The sequence below is a fragment of the Asterias rubens genome, chromosome 9, assembly GCF_902459465.1.
Source record: "Asterias rubens chromosome 9, eAstRub1.3, whole genome shotgun sequence".
Classification (NCBI taxonomy): domain Eukaryota; kingdom Metazoa; phylum Echinodermata; class Asteroidea; order Forcipulatida; family Asteriidae; genus Asterias; species Asterias rubens.
Window position 1 is genome coordinate 2,910,160 of NC_047070.1, and position 24,690 is coordinate 2,934,849.

Below are 24,690 nucleotides of genomic sequence, written 5' to 3' on the forward strand. Positions count from 1 at the left end.
AATATTTCCGTTTGAAATGTTATATTTGATAAGAAATAAACAAAACTAATTTCCTGTTTGGATTTTATCACTCAGTGAGCGTTTTATAAAAAATAAAAATAAATTAATCGATGTCATACAAAATGTTTATAAATCGGTTTTTCACTATTTTCTAATGACCCATATGGTTTATCGATCTCAAACTAAAGAACTTAGACTGCCCAGCAAATTTTTTGTTAGCAAAAACCAATTATGTAGTGTTTCTCTAGCAATGAAATCGGGCCATGGTCCTTTTGTTGACCAGTGGTTGCTGTGAAAAAAATCATGACATGACCTGATTCAATCACAACAACCAAACCGAACCACACCCTACCACACCCAAACCACACCCAACCAGGGCCCAATTTCATAGAGCTGCTTAAGTACAAACAGTAGGCGTGTCATGGCAGAGCGGTTAAGAGCACCAGATTCAAGCTCTGGTGTTTGATCAGTAGAGTGTGGGTTCGAATCCCGGTCGTGACACTTGCTACATAAAATTGGGGAGGTAGTGCTTTCTGCTCTACCGGCCAGGCTTCGGACTGATGATACCCAAGCCTACATCCGTATGGACTGTAAAAGGGGTAACCCTGTTTCAGCCCTAGGAGTAGGTGGCAACGGCCTCTGGACACAAATAATTGTAGCCCACACCTTGAAGCGGCCTTCAGGTGTGTCTGGCGACTTGCATAAAAAAAAACATTAAAAAAATATATATAAAAATAAAAACTATGCGTACCAGAATAAGGTTACCAGCCAAACTACCATGTGGCATGTACAATTTGTGAATGATATTCTGCTCATTTCTGCTTAGCAGAAAAGCAATATTTTCTGCTTAAGCACCTGTGTGTAAATTGGGCTCATGACTCTTCTAACCCTAGTGTGGACCAGTAGTTGATGTAAAAATATGAAAAACGCAATACCTGATTCTTTTACAAAAGTAACCACACCCAACCACACCCCTAGCAATCTTCTTGTTCTCAGCTAAAATCTATTAGTCATTGCTAGTTGGCTGAAAAACGAGGAGCAGATTAGAGAAGCAGCCTTTGCCTAGGAGGATGTCTGTATGAAAGTCCAATGGACATAATTACCTGATTGCGTTTGTACTCGTTGACTGACATCTCAAACAGCTGGGCATTCATGATTCCAATTCCGCAAAATGTCAGGTAATTCCTGAAGACCTAGAGAGTGGACAAGAAAAAAACACAAGAGAAGAACATCAACCGATGTGTCTATTTCAAACAAACATAACCACTGGTTACTAATGATAATTACTCAAAATAATTGTTAGCATAAAAAGTTACTTGGTAACGGACAATGGAGAGCTATTGATAGTATAAAACATTATGAGAAATGGCTCCCTGTGAAGTATCTTAGTTTTTTAGTAAGAGCTAATTTCTCACTCAAATAATAAAACACTTCAACTGAAGCCTTTTTTTATGTATCTGAATGCATACAAAGTATTGCCACAAGGGTGTTTTTCTTTCATTACTCTCTTGCAAATTTGATGACCATATTGAGCCAAAATTTTCACAGGTTTGTTATTTTATGTATACATGTTGGGATGCACCAAGTGAGAATACTGATCTTTGACAATTACCAAACAAGTCAAGTGCCTTTAATCAACCTGTCATTATAGAACAATTTTCATTTCAACAGAATCTTTTAGAAACAATAAAAGTACCAACCCACACTGTAAAACAGTTTGATTAATTCTGTCATGGTTTGTTTGGAAAGAGGGTGATTATCACAAACTAAAAGTGCATCCTAAAACATAGATGTAAACCGTATTTCAATCGTTGAAATTCTCGTTGGATAAACAAATTAAACACATGTACCCAAAACAAAAATATATGTTAATGAGAAAAAAAAGTACAACATGACAAACAGAGCATATCAAGTTTCCATACAAGTTTGCACTATTTGCAATTCAATTAACCATGAAACCTTCACAATAAAATAAATTTACGAGCAATTACACCCATTCTTCTCAATGTTTCCATTGACAATATAACCCCAGTAAAAAGTGCATCCAGTAATTAGAACTACATGTATGTTTCTAATAAAACATAGATGATTAATGAACGTCACTCAGATGTGTGTAAACTGTGAATCAAGTAGAATGGATATTCGATCTTTAGGTTTGTGTTCAAATTGAAACAGCTAATGGCTCCATCAGATGGACCCAATTTCAACAAGGGGTTAACCGCTAAGCAAACTGCTTACTGTAGCATGAGTACAAGCAATTGTGTTTTGTTGGAGACGATTTGACAATGTGTGCGCGCATTCACAAAGGAACTGTATTATTGCGTCACTCATCTACTGTACAAGAATTGCCAGCAAGCAAGCATGCCTTTTATTTTGATTACGGTTTAGAAGTATTTATGAAAATAAAACTGTAGTAAGGGCAACTCCGTAAGCAAAAAATGTCTGTTTACAGACCCAGCAGTGGCAAATTTCATAGTACTGCTTACAGGCAGTGGACACTATTGGTAATTACTCATAATAATTATAATCATAAAACCTTTCTTGGTTACGAATAATGGGGAGAGGTTGATAGTATAAAACCATGTGAGAAACAGTTCCCTCTGAAGTGGAATAGTTTTTGAGAAAGAAGTAATTTTCCACGAATTTGATTTCGAGACCTCAGATCAGATTTAGAACTTGAGGTCTCGAAATCAAGCATCTGAAAGCACACAACTTCCTGTGACACGGGTGTTTTTTCTTTCATTATTATCTCGCAACTTTGATGACCGATTGCGCTCAAACTTGCACAGGTTTGTTATTTCATGCATACATGTATGTTGAGATACACCAACTGTGGAGACTATAGTCTTTGACAATTACCAATAGTGTCCAGTGTCTTTAACGGTAAGCAAATTTTCATGCTAACTATAGCAAGACAATTTGCTTTTTAAAAGTGTAAGTGTATTTCACAGGTCAGCAAGAAAATAAGGTGGCCAGCTTGCGCGTTCACCATAGTTTTCCATATGACCTCATTCTCTTTCATACAGTAAGCACCAGAAGTTGGCATGCCTTTTCCAGTGCTAAGGGTTAGCAGCACTATGAAATTGGAAGTCTCGCAATAAGCTTCAAATCAGCTCTATAAAATTGGCCCAGCTATCTTGAAGTTCAAACTAGCTAGTAGAGGCATTGCCAAATGTTGTTATTGGTTTGTTAAAGGTTTTTTGGGTGGATATTACCTTGGTCTTCAGCTGTTTTTTTATTTGTGGAATATCCAAGGTTAAAAAGCTATTAATTTTGGTTAAAAAGCTAGTCATTGGCAATCGTTCATCTTAAAGGATTTGGGTACTTTTTCAAAATGTCCATAGATTTACATTAAACTTACAGGGTTTGAAGATAATGATAGTGGAAAGCTTCCCTTCAAATCTTACTAACTGAGGTGCTGTAGTTTTTAAGAAATGAGTAAAACAATGTAATGAAAATACGTTTGTAAATGCTTAAAATAATTTTCGTATCATGAGACGAAAATTATTTTCATGACATTGTTTTACTCATTATACCCAAAAACTACAGCACCTCAGCACGTAATATTTTCAGGGAAGCTTTATACTATCATTATCTTCAAACTGTGTAAGTTTAGTGTAAATCTGTGGACATTGTGTGTTTTGTCCTACAAAAAGTACGTATACACCCTTTAAGCAAAAGTTTTGCAGTTGTTGATGGTTTGTTTAAGGTTTTTTTATGTGAATATAGGAGGTGGAATATTTTGCCATTGAAAACAACATCTTGGTCTTCAGCTGTCTTTATTTGTGGAATATCCAAGGTTGAAGTGTTATTGAGTCCATGGCCTATAATGTAGTTATCTAAGCCTTGATTCAGCCCCTTTTGACAATTTCCCCTCTAACAATTTTTTAATGGAAATGGCCTTTCCTGGAGAATAGAGTGGCCTTGCCCTTACAAGAATGACAATCCATGCTTGCAAATCTATCCGAGGTCCCCGATGATTCGACACAATTTAACCACCAGTGAATTCATAAATGCCTTAAAAAAGTGTTAAGATCCACACGATATCTTCCAACCCCAATCCTTCAAAATCCAACTGCATCTTTAGTTTGATTTTGTTGGAATAGGGGCTGAACTAGTAAACTTATCCTGCTTCACACGAGGTGGATTTCACAAAGAGTTAGGACTAGTCTTATCTCAAGTTAGGATGGGTCACTCTTCCAAACTTAGGACTAATATCTCCTAGGACTAGTCCTAACTATTTGACCCCGTTCCCACTGAACCCCGCATTGGTCTCCCAATTCGAGAAAAGGGCGATCAACACCCCGAAAGAGCGATCAAAGGGCGATCAACGAGAAACAGGCTTCAGTGGGAACGCGAGGGCGATCAGGATCTGACCGTGCAATTTTGATCCACCTCGGGAGTAGGATTAAAGGATCTGATCGCCCTTTTTGGATTAAAGGGCGATCAAAAGTCTAGTGGGAACGCAAAGGGCGATCAGACCCCGCAATTTGCTAGCAAAACAGTGTTCTTTTGAACCCACTTCCGTTCCCAAAAAGGGGGATCAATGCGCGATCATACTCAAGTGGGAACGCAACCGCGATTTCACGCCTGCAACCAATCTTGTTGCGGGATCCTGATCTCACAATTGTGGATCCAGTGGAAACGCGGTCTTTGTGAAATCAACCCTAGGCAAACCACAATAACCAGAGTCCATCAGATTGGGTGTTGAGTAACTGACCAAGGACCGCACTAGAAAGCTGATATGTCTTACATGGATTAGATTTATACCATCATCCAACACTTTTGGGGTTGAATTACTGATTGGTGTTGGACTGAGGACTGCAATAGTAAACTGATTATGCTTTACATGGGTTTATGTTTACCACTATAATCAAAGTCCAACAGTTTGGGTGTTGAGTAACTGAATGGTGTAAGACTAAGGTAAACTAATCATGCTTTACATGGGTGTATGTATACCGCCATAATTAAAGTTCAACAGTTTGGGTGTTGAGTTACTAAAAATGTGTTGGACTGAGAACTGCAATAAACTGATTATTTTTGTAATGGGTTTATGTATACCAACATAATCAGAGCCCGACAGTTTGGATGTTGAGTTACTGTAATCCAAGGGGTTCAGTTGGATCTCACATTGTTTGGACTTTACGTTGAACGTGATCCGCAGTGTTTTGCATAAAAAGTGTTCAAAACATTCAAGTCCTTTTGTTTAAAGGCCCAGTCCCACTGCAGCGATAACGATAACGACGCAAAGAGAACGCATTTCCATTGGTTGAATGAGCGTGTGCGTATTCCGCATGGAGCAATTCAACCAATACGATGCATTCTCTTTGCTTCGTTCTCGTTCTCGTTATCACTGCAGTGTGACTGCAACCGTGGACCTCCTATTGTCCCTCTATTGTTTATAATACTAACTTTTACAACAGCTCCCATTGGTTTTGTACCCATTTTCGAACTGTGGACCTTTCCAGAACCAGGGACCCTATTGTCCTCTTTTGTTAAGGCCCGGTCCCACTGCAGCGATAACGAGAACGATAACGATCACGACGTAAAGAGAACGCGTTCTATTGGTTGAATTGCTCCACGCTGAATACGCACACGCTCATTCAACCAATAGAATGTGTTCTCTTTGTGTCGTTATCGTTATCGTTATCGTTATCGTTATCGTTATCGTTATCGCTGCAGTGGGACCGGGCCATTAAGTCCCCGGTTTGAATGTGTATACTCACACCCACACAGCTCTGTGTACACTACTTTAACACTATTCCTCAACACTGTACAGACAACTTTGTGGACATGTGTAAGCCCACTAAGTGTTTCAAGTCCCTACACTATGTGGACCTCTTTTATTCTTAGGTCCACACTTCGTATGTAGTGCTAAAACAATATTGAAAACACCTGCGACCAGGGACCTTCTATTGCTCCTATTTGATTGTAGTTTTTGGCAACACTTGGTTTCCAACACACCTTTCCAACTGGGGACTTCTACCAACTAGGGAACCTTTTGTTCTCTTTAAGCTCGAAAAAACTGTGTCGTATTTATTTTCATCTTGATATATTTTTACTGTATTGTATTTTTTAAACTGGTCGCTCATTGAGTGATGTCTTTCATTTTTGATACTGTGGAAATTTCTTAAAAACTTAACCTGCTTACACGCACACGCACACACACTGATTGTACATAATCTAAATAAAACTCAAATAGGAATTATTTTATAAAAATTATAAAACAATAAAAAACAATTCTACAACTGGATCAAGCTCATCTGACAGACAATTGTTTACATGATGGGGAAATCGTTACAAGATTTGAACCAAATATTTGCCCAGGAATGAGCACAAACATTTGGTTTTTTTTAGTGAGGTCAGTGCTCCTGAGGTGATCATACTGTACAGTGTGAAGCACAGACATTTACATAACAACACCAAGGACAGTTAGCCAACACAGTTATCACATTATCATATTAAAGCCATTATACACTTTCGGTAAACAGTATTGTCCAAGTCCCACACTTTGTGTATCACAACTTATATATAAAATAACAAACCTGTAAAAATTTAGGCTCAATCGGTCATTGGAGTCGGGAGAAAATAACTAGAAAACCCACTCTTGTTTTCGCGCGTTTCGCCGTGTCATGACATGTGTTTCAAATAAATCCAGAATGATCGCTATCGAGAATTGATATTGTTTTAATGTTTTCTCAAAAAGAAAAGCATTTCATGGTACAATATTTCAAGAGAAGTCTTTCACCATTACCTTCTGTAAACCCTGTAATTTATTTGTAAATCTGTGAACTTTTTTTTCTCTTTTTGTACCAAAAGTGTATAATGGCTTTAAACCAGAGGTACGCTGCACACAACTTTCTAAATGTTTGGACAATTTTATCAATGGTTTTTTTCTAGGAGATTTGTTACAAGTTATTACCACAAGGAAAACTGACAGGGAAAATTTAATTTTTAACTTGGGTTGAACAAATCAAACTTTATAAAGGCATAAGAAGAGCCTGATTTGAGCATTTAACTTTGGCCTTATATTGTGCCGGGCGGCGCTCTACCCGTTGAGCGTAACAATCTAGCCCTGTGTTGGCGATCTCCCTATTTTGTCAATATTTTTGTAAGGGGTGGCAGTCAGAAGCCATTCGACATTAGAACTGCCTTTTAGCCAGGGATCACACCCAAGTTTGATCTTGAGGGGATGCAACTTTATTTCAAATAATAAACCACAAGTGAAAACAACTGGGTAAGGTTTAATTAATTTTGGATTGAACAAATAAAGATGGACAGAATTGTGGTTTTGTTTAAAAACAATTATGTTTCACTTTTGGAAAACCTATATTAAAACCAAAAACTTATTTACACAGAATTTGTACAAATTTAGTTGATAGACTTTAATTTGTTAATTGCACAAGATTTTGAGAATGTTTATTTATGATTTTTTTTTTCTTCTGTTCTGCGGAATGCAGATGGACTTTAGAAGTCTTTTCCTGAAATCAAAACCTGCCCTTTAAGATGTATCTCCTTACAGAGACCTTGGATGACCAATCAATGACAGTGATTATTATTGTGACAAATATAACACACAGGTGGGCAAAGATAATTAATTTTCTTTGTCAAAAAAAAGCTTCACTCGCGTCATGGAATTAAGGAAGGGAAATTACTCCAAATTGGACTTGTGCAAAATTTCATTGCATTACAGTCTGGGAAATGTTTCAGGTAAAATTGCTTGATGTTTTCTTACGAACATGAAGTAATCTTTTCCGTTTTTCTTGGCGAGTATGAAATATTGATTAACCTTAAATCTGGGAAAATCAGAAGGCGGATGTTTATCAGTTTTTCTTAAAAATAACCTAAACCAAACAAAAGAAAATTTCACCAAGAAGTTGATGTAGCAAAACCATTTTAATCATGTCTTGTTTGTCTGTTTAAATAACTATTATTATGCGATTGTATGTAATTTAATGTTTTTATCCATCCTCTCATTGGTGCTTACGCTGTTGGATGTGCAGAAATAAAAAAAAATTAAAATAGTGGAAGGTTTTATCCGCTGTTACCTTAAACAAAAAAAGTGTCATCACAGAAAGTGCAACGCAACGACTCGGTATTAATTAATGAGGAAATAGTCACGGGTAATTAGAGTTAAGTCTCCGTTTACACTGTCTTCGGTTTTGTTAATTATCTCATTTAACTGATTGCATCATGATCCCCCTCGTTTAATGCTTGTTTGCTTAGTAGTTTTGTGCATGAATACGCAAATGTCTATTTCTTGTACACTTCAACTTACGATTGCAGACAGTTTTATAAAAGATTTTTGTTGGATGCTACGATCACATTTGTAATAACATATCATCTTCAGATAAGGTAAGTGCAGCAAGGATAATAGATTCGTCCCTCTTGGTGGGTTTTCCCAAAAAGAATACAGCTACCTCTATGACGATGATGTCTTTTTTTTTTAATATAAGGTGCAATTACAAAAATATTGATGTTTGGCTGTCGGGAATAGATTTTTGTCTCTCCCAAGGTGATCCCGGATTATTAATGTAGACAAATTACAGATGTGATGCAGTGTGCTACAAGGCTGTATTTATGAAGTCCCAATATGCAGACAGGTAGGCTGAACACTTCTTTAATATAATATAGCATTCCCTGATATTGGGGGCCGTCTGAAGTAAGGCCAACTCCAATAAGGAAGCTGAGGTTTAACTCTAAACATCTGAAAGTTTGTATCTTATTAAAACGAGACGCTTAAGTGCTATTCACATGATTGCAATTTAACTGGGGTTCCTTGCTTAATTTAAGCATGGTTGTAAAATATAGCAATGTTTGACAAGATTTTGCAAGAAAACATAAAAAATTGTTGTCCTTTCAGACTAGGTTCATTTTGTAAACTTTTACAGAAGGGACCCTTGCTAAATTGCTCTCGTGTGAAAGGGGCTTTATCTGTACAATCTCCAGTTTATGTTTACAGCTACACCTCACCAGGTATTTTCTAGAACTGTCTCCAGGGAAATCAACCAAAAGGCACCGTTGCCAGGTTGCTTGATGATCCTTTACAATCGTTAGTCGAGTGTTGCAACCCATTAACGAATATATCATCTTGAAATATTGACCAATATTTCAAAACGTATGTGTGCTATTTCTTGTCTGTTTTTCCCTCAAGTGCTGTGGTGCTTTGCTTTGCAGTACACTGCACATGGAGGCTAATAGATGGAATATGTTTGTATAATTTATGTAATTTAGCTTGACTAATACATACCAAGGCCTCATAAATCATAACACAATTAATTTTAAAAATGGTATCTGCGCCACATACATGAAGTGTTTTCACACACCAATGTACTTTTCTACAGAAAAGCATGCCGTATAATCAATCAGCACATTTTCTATACCAACAACGATTGAACTTTTGTTTTCTTGATAATTGTCAACACAAAACATTTGCAGTAACATGTACGGAAGACAACCATTTAGATTGAAAGTTCATTCTTCCTTTTGGTAGAGGGGGGGGGGGGGGGGGGGTTGGTCCACAAGACCACAGGGCTTGGCTCTCAAAGTTGTAACTGGACAACCACACCAAAACCAAACATATATTCAAGCAGTTTAAAGGCAACATTTAATCATGTATGTATATATAGTACCAAAATATTAACGTGCAAAAAATGTATTTCAAAAGGTGGTAGCATTTTTTAAGAGATTGCTGAAAATCTGGAGCAGTTATTATGTCCATGCAGGAAAGATTTACACGAAGTTGGAATACACAATTCGCAGATTTGAATGTTTCTGAATCCCTTTATCTCAAACCACATCCCTTTGAAGGATGTTTCTCAAAATGTTTGAAATATCAACACAGCTGCAGTGCTACTTACCAAGTAAGTTTTTGTGGCCATTACATTTTGGAGTACAAACCAAAGATATAACACTCCCTTTAACATATTAACTGTTCATATTTTGACCCGCCCTGAGAAAAAGATTTAAAACTCATTTGTCATACAGGTATTTGATAGGTATCAGATTCAAAGTACTTTGATTCTTGTTTAATGGCAGTGGACACTATCGGTAATCACTCAAAATAATTGTTAGAATAAAAACTTACTTGGTTACCAGCAATGGAGAGCTGTTGATTATAGTATAAAACATTGTGAGAAATGGCTCCCTCTGAAGTAACGTAGTTTTTTAGGAAGAAGTAATTTCTCACTATAATATCTGAATTTGATTTGAGACCTCAGGATTTGATTTTGAGGTCTCGAAATCAAGCATCTGAAAGCACACAACTAGTGCGACAAGAAGTTTTTTTTTTTTTTTTTTTTTCTTTTTTCAATTATTCTCTACCAACTTCAATGACCAATTGAGCTATATAAAAAAACATACAATGATGAAATAAACATTAACATTAAAACAAAAAGGGAAATGTCTGTATTTAGTGGTGTTAATGAGCAATCCCACAGAATGGAAGGGCAGTCAGCCAACCTAAGCCAATCTTATAAATCCCGCGAATGTAGTGCGACGCATACTTTGACGTCACAAATTTGCAAAAAAAAATAATTTGCGTCAGTTGACTTGTGCTCAACTCCTGCTATACCTTCGCTGCGAAAAAAGCCCTTTGACGTCACAATTTGCTTCGCATTAGTATGAAGTATGAAGTGGGCTTAAAGGGTCTATAGTTGTACTTTTTGCTAACACAAAAACACAATGTCCACAGATTTACATTAAACTTACACAGTTTGAAGATAATGATAGAAGAAAGCTTCCCTTAAAATATTACCTACTGAGGTTCTGTAGGTTTGAGAAATGAGTAAAAACAATGTCACGTAAATCATTTTTGTCTCAGTTTTAGCATGTAAAAATGTATTAACCAGTTATGGTATGTTATGGTATATTCATATAGTCTTTACATGCTAAATTGTGACTTGTTTTACTCATTTCTCAAAAACTACAGCACCTCAGTAATTGTGGGGAAGCTTTCTACTACATTATCTTCAAACCCTGTAAGTTTAATGTAAATCTGTGGACATTTTGAAAAAGTACCCAAATCCTTTAAACACATTCGTATTCTTGTCACAGACATCTGTTTGAGCTTGACAAAGTCACGGACTCCTATGCATCAGACCAAATCTGAGAAGCAACATATATCAATTCATAAAACTCTTGTCTCCGAGCGATACTGAATAATTGATACGATGACTTGCCTTTCACAGATGCGCACTTATAAAATGTACTTTCTAACAACAACAAAAAAGGTGGAGTGTTCCCATATGAATTGTTAACCAGAGGCGTGTCTGGGAGTCTTTTGGACACCCTGTTTTAAATTTTGACACCCGCTTTTACATTTGTGTGTGTCCTAATATACATGTATGTATTGTAAAGTCAGGCCTCAAAATAAACTTTGGCACCAACAGCTATTGTTGTGGCGCCTTTTGCTTTAGCTGTGACGTCCTTTGCAAAGTTCCAATACAAATTCAAATTTGTCCTCGAAGAAGTGCCCCTTATTAGAGGAAACTTGTTGTGCCCCTTCAAGAACAAAGTTCAAGGCCTGAAGATGTATTGCAAGTGAATAATTTGGACACCCAGATTTTACATTTCCAGCAAATAATGACACCCTTTTACCATCCTTGCTAAAACCTTGTTCATGGCCCTTCCTAAACCAGTGCTTACCGTCATCAGGGCAAGACACTGTGAGAACACCAAGACTGTGAGTATCAACCAGTCATTGAGACAGGGGGGGGGGCAAGAAACTCACAGAGTAGAATATCATCCAAGGTGTCCAAAGTATTTTAAAGGTCAAATTGAACAACAAAAAACAACAAAACTAATTTGACTTTGTTTATCCTTGTTCTTTTGTGCTTACTTATTATTTGATCATAAGTGTGAATTCTTCCTTTCTTGTAATTTCAATGAAATATGATCCGAAAAATTAGCCGCCGCCCTCTTTTAAAACTTTTTTAAACTGGTGTTATTTCTCACCGTTGGCGGTGCCCAGCGTGGTTCTAAAGCCAAGACCCATATTATATGCACAATGTGAAATCAACACTGAAGTAACAATGCCTCAGAAAACCAGCATAAAACCAGTCCGTGTTGTCACAACATAAATTTCATGAAGGTTTGTTTACATCTTCGTTGCTATGCATTTTTCCATTGTCTTGTTTGGATCATGTCCGAGTGGGACGTCAAAATGCTATTTTGAAAACCGGCGTAAAACCAGTTCGTGTTATCACAACATAAACTGGATGAAGATGGTCTACCGTATTTTCCTGCGGATAAGACGCGTCTTATCTGACTTTTTAGACCCCAAAAACATCGATGCGTCTTATCTTTCGGTGCGCCTTGTCTGCTGACGATTGATTTTTTTTTTGATGATCACTGCGTGAAATAAAAAATACCTTCATGTCCAGTTCAAATCAATGAACCTTTGTGTGAAGAATCCTTACTCAATAATGCGGTCGAACAAGGCTATTCAGACACTGAGACTGTATTTTCGTTCGAACAATGCCGCAATCCCCCAGACGGTCCAATTATGCCAACAATGCTTCAACGTGTTTATCCCCGTGACCGTGCTTTCATTCCATCAATGCCGCAATGCGTCTAGCTTTCGGTCCAACAGACGTCGGCGGTGTACAAACGTTTTTCTGTGTGGCCGGGTATTCGTTCCGAAAACGATTGACAGTCAATAACTTCAAACGTCATTCACCCAACCGCTATTGTGTGGTAAACTTTGAGGGTTTTTATTGTCGAGAACAACGATCTCTGAAGTGTGCTTTAGGCTGAACGTATTTTAAAAGGATGGGGTAATAATTTATTTTTGTATTTGCCTCTTTTTAGACCTTTGTGATTGATAAGTGCTTTGGGATGGGAACTTAACTGTCATCTTTAGTAGGACAAGAGTTTTATATTATTGTTACAATAAACGTTCAAATCGTATTAATATTTATTGCCTCTTTTTAGACGTTTGCTTTTAAAAAGTATAATGGGAACGTAGCATTATCTTACTAGGATATGATTTGTATTTGTTTGTAAGGCCAAATAAAATGATACAACACTAGTCAAAAAAAAATAGGGAAGAAACTACATTTTATTTTATTGAATTATTTTATTGCTTCAAAACTTCGGGTAGGAACGGTTGTTAAAATCATGGTTGCCCTTGCATGAAACTTGCCTGTAAAATCAACGATGTCCGAGATCAGACTCGAAAATCTCTCAAAATGACACAGAAAATTAGCCCCAAAACGCAACCGTTCCGAGGTCTGTAAATTTAACCACGCAACACAAAAGCAGATATCACGCCTATAGTCGTTGTTACTGTGCGTGTGACAATAAATACAAGAAACATTGAACGCTAGTGCGTGGACCATGGTTTCTGCCCGCTGATTGGGCCGAACTTTATGTTGTTTACAATATACAGCGTTGGCTGATTGGATAAATGTCGGTATACGTAGGTTCTCAAAGGCAACAAATTACGTCTTTGTGTCAATGTACCGACACCGGGTGGCGCCTGGTGTTCTTTTGTGTGCGGTTAAACGTGCGCCTTGTGCGCCTTGTCTGCTGACGTTTGAATTTTTGTTGGTCATTTTAGCATCCTGCGCCTTGTCCGCCGAGCATCTTATCCGCAGGAAAATACGGTATATCTTCGTTGCTATACATTTTTCCATTGTCTTGTTTGGATCAAGTCCGAGTGTGACGTCACAATGCTATTTTGAAAACCAGCGTGAAACAATTGTGATAGTCAGAATTTTTTTGCCAGCTGAACAAAATGTGTTTTTTTCTTACCCAAGAAAAAAACAAATTTGCACTGAGTTTTACTCAACTATATGTTATCAACACAATTGTTAACTTTTCTATAGAAACAAAAAGAGTGTGAAAAGTCTTCATTGCATGTGGAAAAGAAGCCCCATACCTGACTCTTCCTCTGTGCTGTATCTGTGCTATACACAGATACAGAGTCCTAAATATTGCGGCCCGTTTCTGGGGCGGAAAACTTTGGAATGTCAATCTGTCAGAATTAGTAACTTCTTGCAGGTAGTATTTTAGTTAAGAAGCTTTGAAAATTTTCCGCCCCAAAAATGGACCTCGATATTTCCAGGACGTCTGTGTGGTATAATACTATAGTGTTAGTGCTAGTGGTCAGGGCTAGTGGAAAAGATGAGTTTTTAAACAACATCAAATATACCAATCGCCCCTTTACTATCTCTAGAAAATTAACCTTAATTCAGATCATGGCTATCAGTTACTCCTACCTAATTAACAAAGTACACGTAATACTTTGTGATCATATTCAACCGACAGTGTTCATGACCAGTATGGAAGAAGTCATTGGTTTATATAACCAGGAATGGTTTTAAAGGTTTGGGGTACTTGTTGTAACCCAAAACACTATGTCCACAGATTTACATTAAACTTTACAATTTTACTTGCTGAGGTATTGTTGTTTGTAAAAATATTATTGTAAAAAGGCCCCAAAAATAATGATTTTAGCCCGTTTTAAATACCAGTTATTAACCCGCAGTGGTAAATACGTTGTACTTGCTAAAATAATATTTGTCTCACTGAGATGGAAAACTATTTTCGTGATTTAATTTACTGAAAAAAAATTAAAACTACAACACCTCAGCAAGTAATGTTTTTAGGGAAGCTTTCTACTAGCATTATCTTCAAACTGTGTAAGTTTAATACAAAATCTGTGGACATTGTGCTTTGTATCCTACAAAAAGTAGCCAAACCTTTAAGATATTTAAATTAAGAAGTTTACTTTTTTCAAATGACTTTAACCACACAAGAATGAATTTGAGGTAGATTTCAGATGTTACAATCAACAGAATGAGGTATGTCATCGAAGATGCACGATAATCACTTAAGTACACAGTGCCGAACTAATTGATGTTTTGAATCACTACACCTTAAGTACACCATGGAGGATACACACAGACATGTAGGAAAGCAGCTATCACCTTCAATAGTCAAACATCTGAGGATTGGACGACAGATTTCCACTTGCATCTTGGATGAAAATCAGACGGCCTTGTAATATATCACTCAAAGTCAAACACCGTGTCTGTGTATAATATTGCCCCAATGGTTAGGAGACCATGGTCCAAGACCAGAGCGTAGATGAAAAAAGGGGTCTCTGCGATCGAAAGCCATAGGAGAAGGATAATGGTTAGAGTTACAACAAGAGAGGCGGGGGTGACAACAAATTCATCTCCGAGTCGAGACAGGTGCTCCTAACATAATCAAAAAAAATGAAGACAGGGAAATTGGAGACAGGACGGGCACCATGCCAACAAAGATGGAGGGGGTACCTCTTAGATAGACACCTACAAAGAATAGCAGACCGAATCCCAGAGCCACAATTAGGCCTAAGAGGCTGACAAATTAGAGGGCTGGGGTGAAACGTATAAACAACCAACTAAAAGGTTAGTTCCATAGAGACAATATGTGGAAGATTTCCAGAACTTTTTTCTTCTGATGTTGGACCGAAACACGCTCACCCGGACTCTCAAAACAGTTCATCGTGTTGAAAGTTAGTGGTGATGAGTGAGGGGCAAGCTAACTCTATCAGTTACTGCTGTCGCTGAGCTGCAAGTACAAATTGTCCACCTTGTTGGAATTGTTCGTTCTGCTTTATACACTCGCCAGGTCATGTGTCCACGATTCATTGCTTTGCACCATTAAAAAAGAAAAGATAAATCAAACAATGTGTTTGATCATGTTTATGTTGACAACTACGTTTTAAAGCAACTGTGTAAACTGGAAAATACTGTGGGGGCTAAAGTTTCAAATTCTTGTGGGAAAACTATGTCAAGGGCAGCTAGCTCATAAATTTCATAAATGCCAAGGAGGCGAATTCTTCATGAGTTGTAAAAAATACTTTTGGATTAATAATAGTACAATGTCTCTGAACCAATATCATGCTAAAAGTAGAGTTCTACTGACAATGTACTTTTAATTTGATGCAATTACAGCGTTTCTAACTAGACCAAACACCACAACTATTGTAGTAATTACACTTTTGAGGGCTCATAAACGTTGTTTCGTTAGTCGATTTGTACTGCATCTTTAAATCGGTAGAGAAATGAGGCCATGGGTATGCAGTATTATGAGCATGCAGTGAGATATTATTAACCTCAATGTTGGGAAACTTCATATGGAGCCCATCACGGGGAGAGAGCAAGAGAGAAGAAGAAAAAAAAAACGGCAAGAATGTAGCCAGGCATGATGCATGACATTTGCAAACATTCCGCTGGCTTTAAGTTTGCCTTTCATTTCCCACCAAGGGCACCTGGTAAACATGCCGAGCGGCGTAGACAGGCCACAGAACCGAAGTGAAGGTACTCTGATGAGGAGGAGACCCCAAGTAGGAGAGAGCGAGGCTGGCCCCCGTGTCCGCATCTGTTGTCGAACAGGGAGAGATTGCTGGGATGTACCGGAGTGATGACTGTTGACTTATTAGCTGTACAAATTATATTACATGATGCTTGACTTTAAAGATAACATGTTTTGTGTCAATGTTCTTTATGGATGTATCTATCTAGCCTACATGTGGAAATTATTTTAAAGTTGAAGGCTCAAGGTATGTTCTGAAAATTGAATTCAAGCATGGGTTACTAGAAAGCAAAAATACATACCCAAATGAATTCTGCATTAAGAGGTAACCAACACCCCCCCCCCCCCCCCCCCCCCGCATTAAGAGGTAACCAACACCCCCCCCCCCCCCCCCCCCCCCCCCCCCCCACCACCACCTAGCATTTTGCTCTGCTATACAAGGGAAAGCGTTCACTGGACGTTACATTTCGCTTTGTTACTTTAACCAAAGATCCACAAAATATTCCTGTTTAAAATATCTGGACTGACGTCCTTGACAAAGCTCTTTAAGGCAAGTTGTAAGCAGATCATTGCGCTAACTACAGAAGAAACAAATGCGAAACACCATACCTTATTTCATACATAATCATCAGGAAGGTTCTAAACTGCACTTGTATGAATTGCATTGATGCCTCACTTGCTTTCCACAACAGTCTGCTAGACTAAAGCAGAAAATGTCTGCTTTCAATTGCAAATCGTTTGCTTGTTAGCAGAAAACGTCTGCTTACAGATGAGCTATTTGGTAAGCAGAAACTGTCTGCTTTCAGATGATTCCCTTTGCTTTGCTTTGGATTAAAAACATCTCCTTACAGAGTGGATTGAAACTATTTGATAAGCAGAAAAGGTCTGCTAACAGATGAGTGTCTCTGCCTTGGATTGCAATCTGTTAGCTAGTGAGTAAAAAGCGTCTGCTTACAGATGAATGCCTCTGCTTCAGATTGCAAACTGTTTCCTACTAAGCAGAAAACATCTACTTACAGATGGATTGCAAACTATTTGGTAAGCAGAAAGGATCTGCTTACAGATGAGTCTCTCAGCTTTGGATTACAAACGAATTGCTAGTAAGCAGAAAACTTCTGGGCACAATTCTATAAGGCCTGTAAGCACACAATATTTTTAAGCACAGAAATATCCTGCTAGGCAGAAACAGGTTACAAGCCAACATTCCATAAACTTTACATTGTTGCCGCCTGTGCCCCACTTACTTCTTGCTTAGCAAAGAAGATTGCTGAGCAGCATTTTCTGCTAAACACCTTTATGAAATTGGGCCCTGCTTACAGATGGATTGCAAACTATTTGGTAATGGGTGTCTCCGCTTTGGATGATGAACTGTTTTTGCCAGTTAGCAGTAAGGAACTGGCCGTGACATTCGTGGGACCAAGCACGTATCTCGCAGGAAGTAAAGGATTTAGACTACCTCTTGATAGATAGAACTACTCTTTAATTGTAACTCGATCATAAACAATGTCCCTGAAATAAGTGAAAAGCATGTTTGTCAATGCTCCTCAACGTCAACCAACCAATTCATCAGACAACACTTTCCTTCACATCTCAAAAACGATGAAACATGGTAGACTCAAAAGTAATACGTCCAATGTCCTTAAACTATATTTATTTATTTAGATAATTATTATTATGGGTAGATCAAATAACAATCCCAAGGCTTTGTCATTTATCAATGGTTAAGGTAGAAGGTACGCATGTTGAATGTGAAACTCTATTGACCATAATGGATGCTCTAGTCGGCAGTGTCTACAGAGGCATAAATCACAAATAATTGACTGTCCACGCTCCACACATTCATGCAAAGCACACCACTATATTTTGCGCAGCAACTGTGTCTGGGACAGGAAATTTTTTTTATATTAATTGTTTCAGAATATTTTCTTTGTATTTTTTTTACCTATTTATTTGTTTGGTTTTTTTTTTTTGGAAGGGGGGGGGGGATATTTTATGATTTTGCCTTTGGTTGTTTTGTCAATTAGCCTTTGAGAAAGACTCTGATAAGGGTTGAAACATCAGGCCATTAGCAACTTTTTGCATAAATATCATAGGTTCTTTTTGGTTGGTATGCAGTTTGCAACAGCTAATTCTATCTTGATTTTAAAATCAATTCACGATTTAAAGCCATTTTACACTTTCAGTACAGAATTTTTTTTTTGTACAGTTCACAGATTTACAAATAATTGACAGGGTTTACAGAAGGTAACGGTGAAAGACTTCACTTGAAATATTATTCCATGAAATGCTTTACTTTTTGAGAAAACATTAAAACAATATCATTTCTCGATAGCGAGAATAACGGATTTATTTTAAACACATGTCATGACACGTCGAAACGTGCGGAAACACGGGTGGGTTTTCCCGTTATTTTCTCCCGACTCCGATGACCGATTGAGCCTAAATTTTCACAGGTTTGCTATTTTATATATAAGTTGTGATACACGAAGTGTGGGACTTGGACAATACTGTTTACCGAAAGTGTATAATGGCTTTAATAGATGTTAGTTTTTGCATCGGCACAAGAATATAATTTTGTTCTCTTTTTTTTTACCCTTACACTGATCAATGTGTATTTAGCACTGTATACTTCGGTACTTCCAAGATACTCAGAAATAACAGATTGCTAGGCATTCCTGGTCAATGTACACCAGAATCGATCACTTTGGAACATCAAAAACTCACACACTCCGAGGCAAACACTTCTGCAATTGGCCGCTATGCCCATCCCCCAACTGGACCTACAGATTACCTCCAACAATATTTACCTTAGCCATTTTGCAGCCCGCCAACTACTCATAAATGGGTCATATAATTTTCTATGTATAGGGAGAGGCAATCCTGAAATCATATGCTGAGCCATGCCCCATTCTCCCTACGGGCAAATCCTCTGCCGCGTCTAATCACCCGGCGTGTGATCTGCATTAGGGAAACTCTGTCCTCTTTTACTGCCCAGCATTTTACACACTGCTGCAGTATTTTCTTAGCAGTCCGGGATGATTAAATTTTGAAATATGGGTTTGTCTCTCTGATGAACAGCGGGCACCAAAAAACAGGAGTGGGTCTAGGGGACAGATATATAGGGGGGGATGCTACTTTCAAAGACTTAGCACATCATGGGCAGAAGGGAGTTTGCCTCGGGGCTATCTTGCCCTGAAATCCAATTAATGAACTAATCAGTACGGGCAATACGCGGCCATAATTTGTGCAAATTGGTAGTGCAGACTGGGCCAACATCACGTTCATCACATTCCAGGGTACAACACATACAGAATCTCCGAGGAGGAAGTTATTATAGTTTGCTATTGATGGAAAGACCTATACACACAACCGTCAGAAACAATGTATCTGAAATGTCTGTTTGTTCAGACTTTCCTCAAAGATTATTCCGAGTTTCAAAAACGAAATGCTTCAATCAAAAATGCTTGTCTGCAATGATAGGAAGAGATGATAAAGAATCAAGGACTTTGATATTGAGCTGATTGCTAGACATTAAGAAGAGAACAACGGGAGAACAACGGTCATTTAAGTAATCAGCATCTAGGCCACTCTTCAATAGGGGCTGATTAAGGCGGCATTTGCAACAAATCAATGGAAATGAGAAATACTCCTTGCATACCAGGGAATGGCATGACGTTGTTTTTTTAGTTTAAAACAGAATCCAATTGCTTCTGTGTTCACGTCACCAGCTTCCAAATGAGTGTTTGCCCAGCCCAACTGTCAAAACAGGCAGGCCGCTCTGCGACTTTTATGAGAATTTGTTCAAGCGATGGGCTCTAATCTGCACAAGCTTTTGATCATGACTTTACAAAGCGCTCGCGCACAAGACGGCAGACCTGGAGCCCAAGGAAACCTAATGAAAAAAAAAGATTGATTGTGCTAAAATATTTACACCTCATCAATTGCTTTTCCACTGTTGAAAAGGCATAGGAGTTGGATTGTAATAATTCTATTTCGCATGAATAACTTGAACCTGGAGAGTCCTCAATGATTCTTACACTTGATAAAGTAAACCAAAACCCTTTTATTCTATCAGTCAGTAATAGCTAAATAAAATCACGGATGTACTCCGTCTTGCTTGGTTTCCCACAAACTCGGAAAAGCTTTTAAAGAAAAAAATGAAATTGATAAGATAGACGTTACTGAGTGCTAACACACATCGCTGTAAGGATAAAACCATATTAATATTCTTTATCCCAATGCAAATTCAACATCAGATGTTAGTTTTCATATCGGGGATAAAGAATATATAAACAAATAATCTTACACTAATGTGTATTAAGCACGGTATACTCAGAACTTTCCCAAGTTTTGTGGGGAAAAATCCACAAGCAAACAAATTTATATGGAAATTCAGAAACCTCAGATGGTAGAGCACCTTAACATTGACCTTGAGGGCACAGGTTCACATTAAACTTTTTCTCTCTTTTTCTGTCTCAGAAAGACACCAAAATGTGATTATTGTCCGCCTGCTATCTTTAATTTGCTTTCAGTGTTATCACAGACCTATACACACCCCATCCATTTAGGGCCTTTCATCTGAGGACAGGGTAAAGGATAATTGCCTCCAAATCCAGTTGACCGAAAACAAATCCATTTCGGTTGGCCTCAACAAGCCCCTGCTCTCGCTGATCCTGTTTGTGGAAATTAAACGATGCCACCCTCTGCTCTAGTATGGCGGCGGGGAGAGTTTTGTTCTTATCCTGTTATTCACTGAACCCTTCTTTTTATATTTCCCTTCTCTCTCTTTTTTTTTCTGTTGGTTAGTAATCCTATCATCAGTGCTGTACATGGTGGCCAGTCGGCTGGGATGGTAACTGGAGAGTAGAGGTTGGTTTAAAAGAGCACCATAGAATAGCGGCATTCTTCTGATCTCTTGCTGCAGTGCAAAACTGCAGAATTTGAGACTGATTTTTTAATGAAAAACCAGATGTTTAACATGTTAGTTTGTACTCATCTTTTTTTTTAAAGAAACACACATGCTATGCCAATTCAAATCCATATCTTTTGTGTTTTTTATAATTTTGTAAAATAACATTATGCACTTCATGAGCACAGAGCAGTGTACTTAAATTGAATCTTAATGCAAAAAACATCAAAAATTAATTGAATTTTGATACAAATCCAGATGGGGTTTTTTAGGGTCAGAAGTTAATTTAATCTTTATTTTGTTTTCCAAAGAATTTTTACACCGCAAATACAAGCCTCTCTCCAAAGGAAGCTATGATAAATTCAATCTACAAAAACAAAAAACAACTTTACATATAAGAGATGTTTATCCCACCCGAGCAACATGCCTGTGATATTTTTTCCATAGGACTCGGGAAAATACTGAGTATACAGTGCTAACACACATCGGTGTATGGGTTAAAAACCAAGCACAGTTTCTCATGCGTCAACTGGTCACTGGTGAACGGTTTAAAGGGTCTATGTAACTTTTGTAGGACAAAAAACACAGATGTCCACAGATTTACACTAAACTTACACAGTTTGAAAATAATGATAGTAGAAAGCTTCCCTGAAAATATTACGAGCTGAGGTGCTGTAGTTTTTGGGAAATGAGTAAAACAATGTCATGAAAATAATTTTCGTCTCATGAGCCGAAAATTATTTTAATCATTTACAAATGTATTTTCATGACATTGTTTTACTCATTTCTCAAAAACTACAGCACCTCAGTAAGTAATATTTGAAGGGAAGCTTTCCACTATCATTATCTTCAAACCCTATAAGTTTAATGTAAATCTATGGACATTTTGAAAAGGTACACAAATCCTTTAAACCCCTTCATTTAAACGAGTTTTTAAACGAAAACATAAAGACCGCACAACCACAAAGTTTTCAGAATGGGAAACAGGACTAATAATAATTAATAATAATAAGACTTGTAATGCGCACGTATCCACCCTGCTGGGTGTTCAAGGAGCAGTAAAAACCAACAACAAACAAAACAAAACAAAAACAAAACAAAGGAAAAAAACAGACACAACAAAAATTAGTCCTTGAAAACTTGTGACATAAGATAAGTTTTGAGAAGAGATTTGAATGTTGTGGAACAAAGACAAGTTCTAAGATTAAGTGGTAGAGAGTTCCAGATGCGTGGCGCAGCTGAAGAAACAGACCTGTCTCCCCATGAGTGTTGAGACTTGGGTTCAATGAGAAGAAGCATAGAACTTGATCAAAGATTTCTTGAGGGTGCTACAGTGACTACTCTTGGGGGTGCTACAGTGACCTGTTTTTTGTTGTTATTTTGTGTTTTCGGGGTGTTTTTTTTTTGTTGGGGGGGGGGGGGGGGGTTGTAGCCACGTGCAAAAGAAACAATGTAATGTTTAGTACATTCATGCTTCTGAGGATACTTTACCCAGCCGCAAATTAAGCAGAGACTTTGTCAGTGCCTCTCCTTACAGCAGAGGGAGGTTATGATAAAGAATACAGAAATATTATTAAGAAGCAAGTGCCAAAATTCATTAATAACTATGTCAGTTGTCATATTCTTGGCTGCATCCTTTTCTAACTGAAGAAACTTTTCAATGTTTGAAAATGTTCATCCAAAAGGAGTATCGAAAGAAAAGGAAAAAGCCTCAGACAACACCAAAACAGGAGGCAAATTTTCTTTTAATTTTAAATCTGTATAATTGCTTTAAAAATATTGTGTATTGTGAGATCAAACTTTAGGCCTAATCCATTTGTGCGACGAGTCAGAAGAAGAAAGTGAAAAACAATGCGCAATTTTCAGCATGTAAACACATTGTTGTAACAACCGAAATTAGCTGATACATTTTCTTGAATATTACTTATTTTCAAAGGGAAACATTTCACAGAAAAAATGGTACCCTTTTCCACTCTTTATCGTCAATAAAGATTGAAAAGGAATCCCTTATACTTGAGATTTGACTTTCAATGCCCCAATAGACAGATATATCCTTCAGCAAGGTCTTCTAAGATGTAACCCTAACAATCCTTGATTATTTCCTTTCTCAAGGAGATCTACTTTGAGATGTTAAAGGCAGTGGACACTATTGGTAATTGTCACAGTTGGTGTATCTCAACATATGCATAAAATAACTAACTTGTGAAAATTTGAGCTCAATCGGTGATCAAAGTTGCGAGATAATAATGAAAGAAGAAAACACCCTTGTCACACGAAGTTGTGTGCTTTCAGATGCTTGATTTCGAGATCTCAAATTCTAAATCTGAGGTCTCGAAATCAAATTCATGGAAAATTACTTCTTTCTCGAAAACTATGGCACTTCAGAGGGAGCCGTTTCTCACAATGTTTTATACCATCAACCTCTCCCCATTACTCGGCACCAAGAAAGGTTTCAAGCTAATAATTACTTTGAGTAATTACCAATAGTGTCCAGTGTCTTTAAAAGAAATGTTTACACAAGTAATAAATAAAACTTTGGGCGTTCTCCGGTAAGTAGAACTTAAATCCTTCCCTAAGTGCACATCCTCAGCATGTACTGTACTCCTCGAACCAATTTCTTTTTTTAAAGACTTGGCAGTAAATGTTAACGCTAGACTGATCGGCGCCTTGCAACCAATAACCCCCCTTCAGACCTGCTCGATGTCACACGTCCAACATGACTGCCCCTGATGATGCAGAACCTAGTGTGTATGACCTAATGACAGCTACGATCAACTCATATATTTTAACCGACACGCACGAACATAATGACGCTAGGAGCCAAGTTGGGAGTCTTGTCCAAACATGTACAAAATAGACGAGAGAATTTCTCTCTTTATTTCGACAACTTAAACTACAGAGCATTATTTCGCTAAGTTCTAAACTTTGTCCAGTAACTGCAATGATGTTAGGAAGCCACATGTACATGTGTACAGTTTTTCACAGCTACACAGTACATCAAAATGTTAATCAGAAGAGAACACTTCAAGAGGGGCTCCAGGGCCAACTTAAGTTTGCACTCAATTATCCTGTAGATAGGCGTAGAGTCCTCATGAATGTGGCGGAAAAATTACAATTCTATAACCTCATGGTAAAGGGTGTATGAACTTTTTCCTAACAAAAAACACAATGTCCACAGATTTACATTAAACTTACAGTTTGAAGATTATGATAGTAGAAAGCTTCCCTTGAAATTTTACTTACTGTGAGATGATGTAGTTTTTGAGAAATGAATAAAAGTAGTAATTTTCGTCTCAGTTTTAGCATGTAAAAACGTATTAACCAGTTATGCTATGGTTTTGGTATAATATCATAACTGGTTAAGGGGATTTTACATGCTAAAATCATTCTGGTATCATGAGACCAAAATGATTTTGTGACTTGTTTTACTTATTTCTCAAAAACTACACAACCTTAGTTAGTTATATTCAAAG

The 24,690-nt window shown here is 37.6% G+C and overlaps 1 protein-coding gene across 1 annotated transcript in view; it reads right to left on the bottom strand.

Annotated features, from left to right (window-relative positions):
* LOC117294663 (cGMP-specific 3',5'-cyclic phosphodiesterase-like) overlaps window positions 1-24,690 on the bottom strand; it is a 146,675-nt gene that overhangs the window by 82,851 nt on the left and 39,134 nt on the right. The window contains exon 3 of the mRNA XM_033777168.1: window positions 1,104-1,193. Coding sequence (XP_033633059.1) covers window positions 1,104-1,193 — 90 coding nt within the window. The remainder of the gene's footprint in view (window positions 1-1,103; window positions 1,194-24,690) is intronic.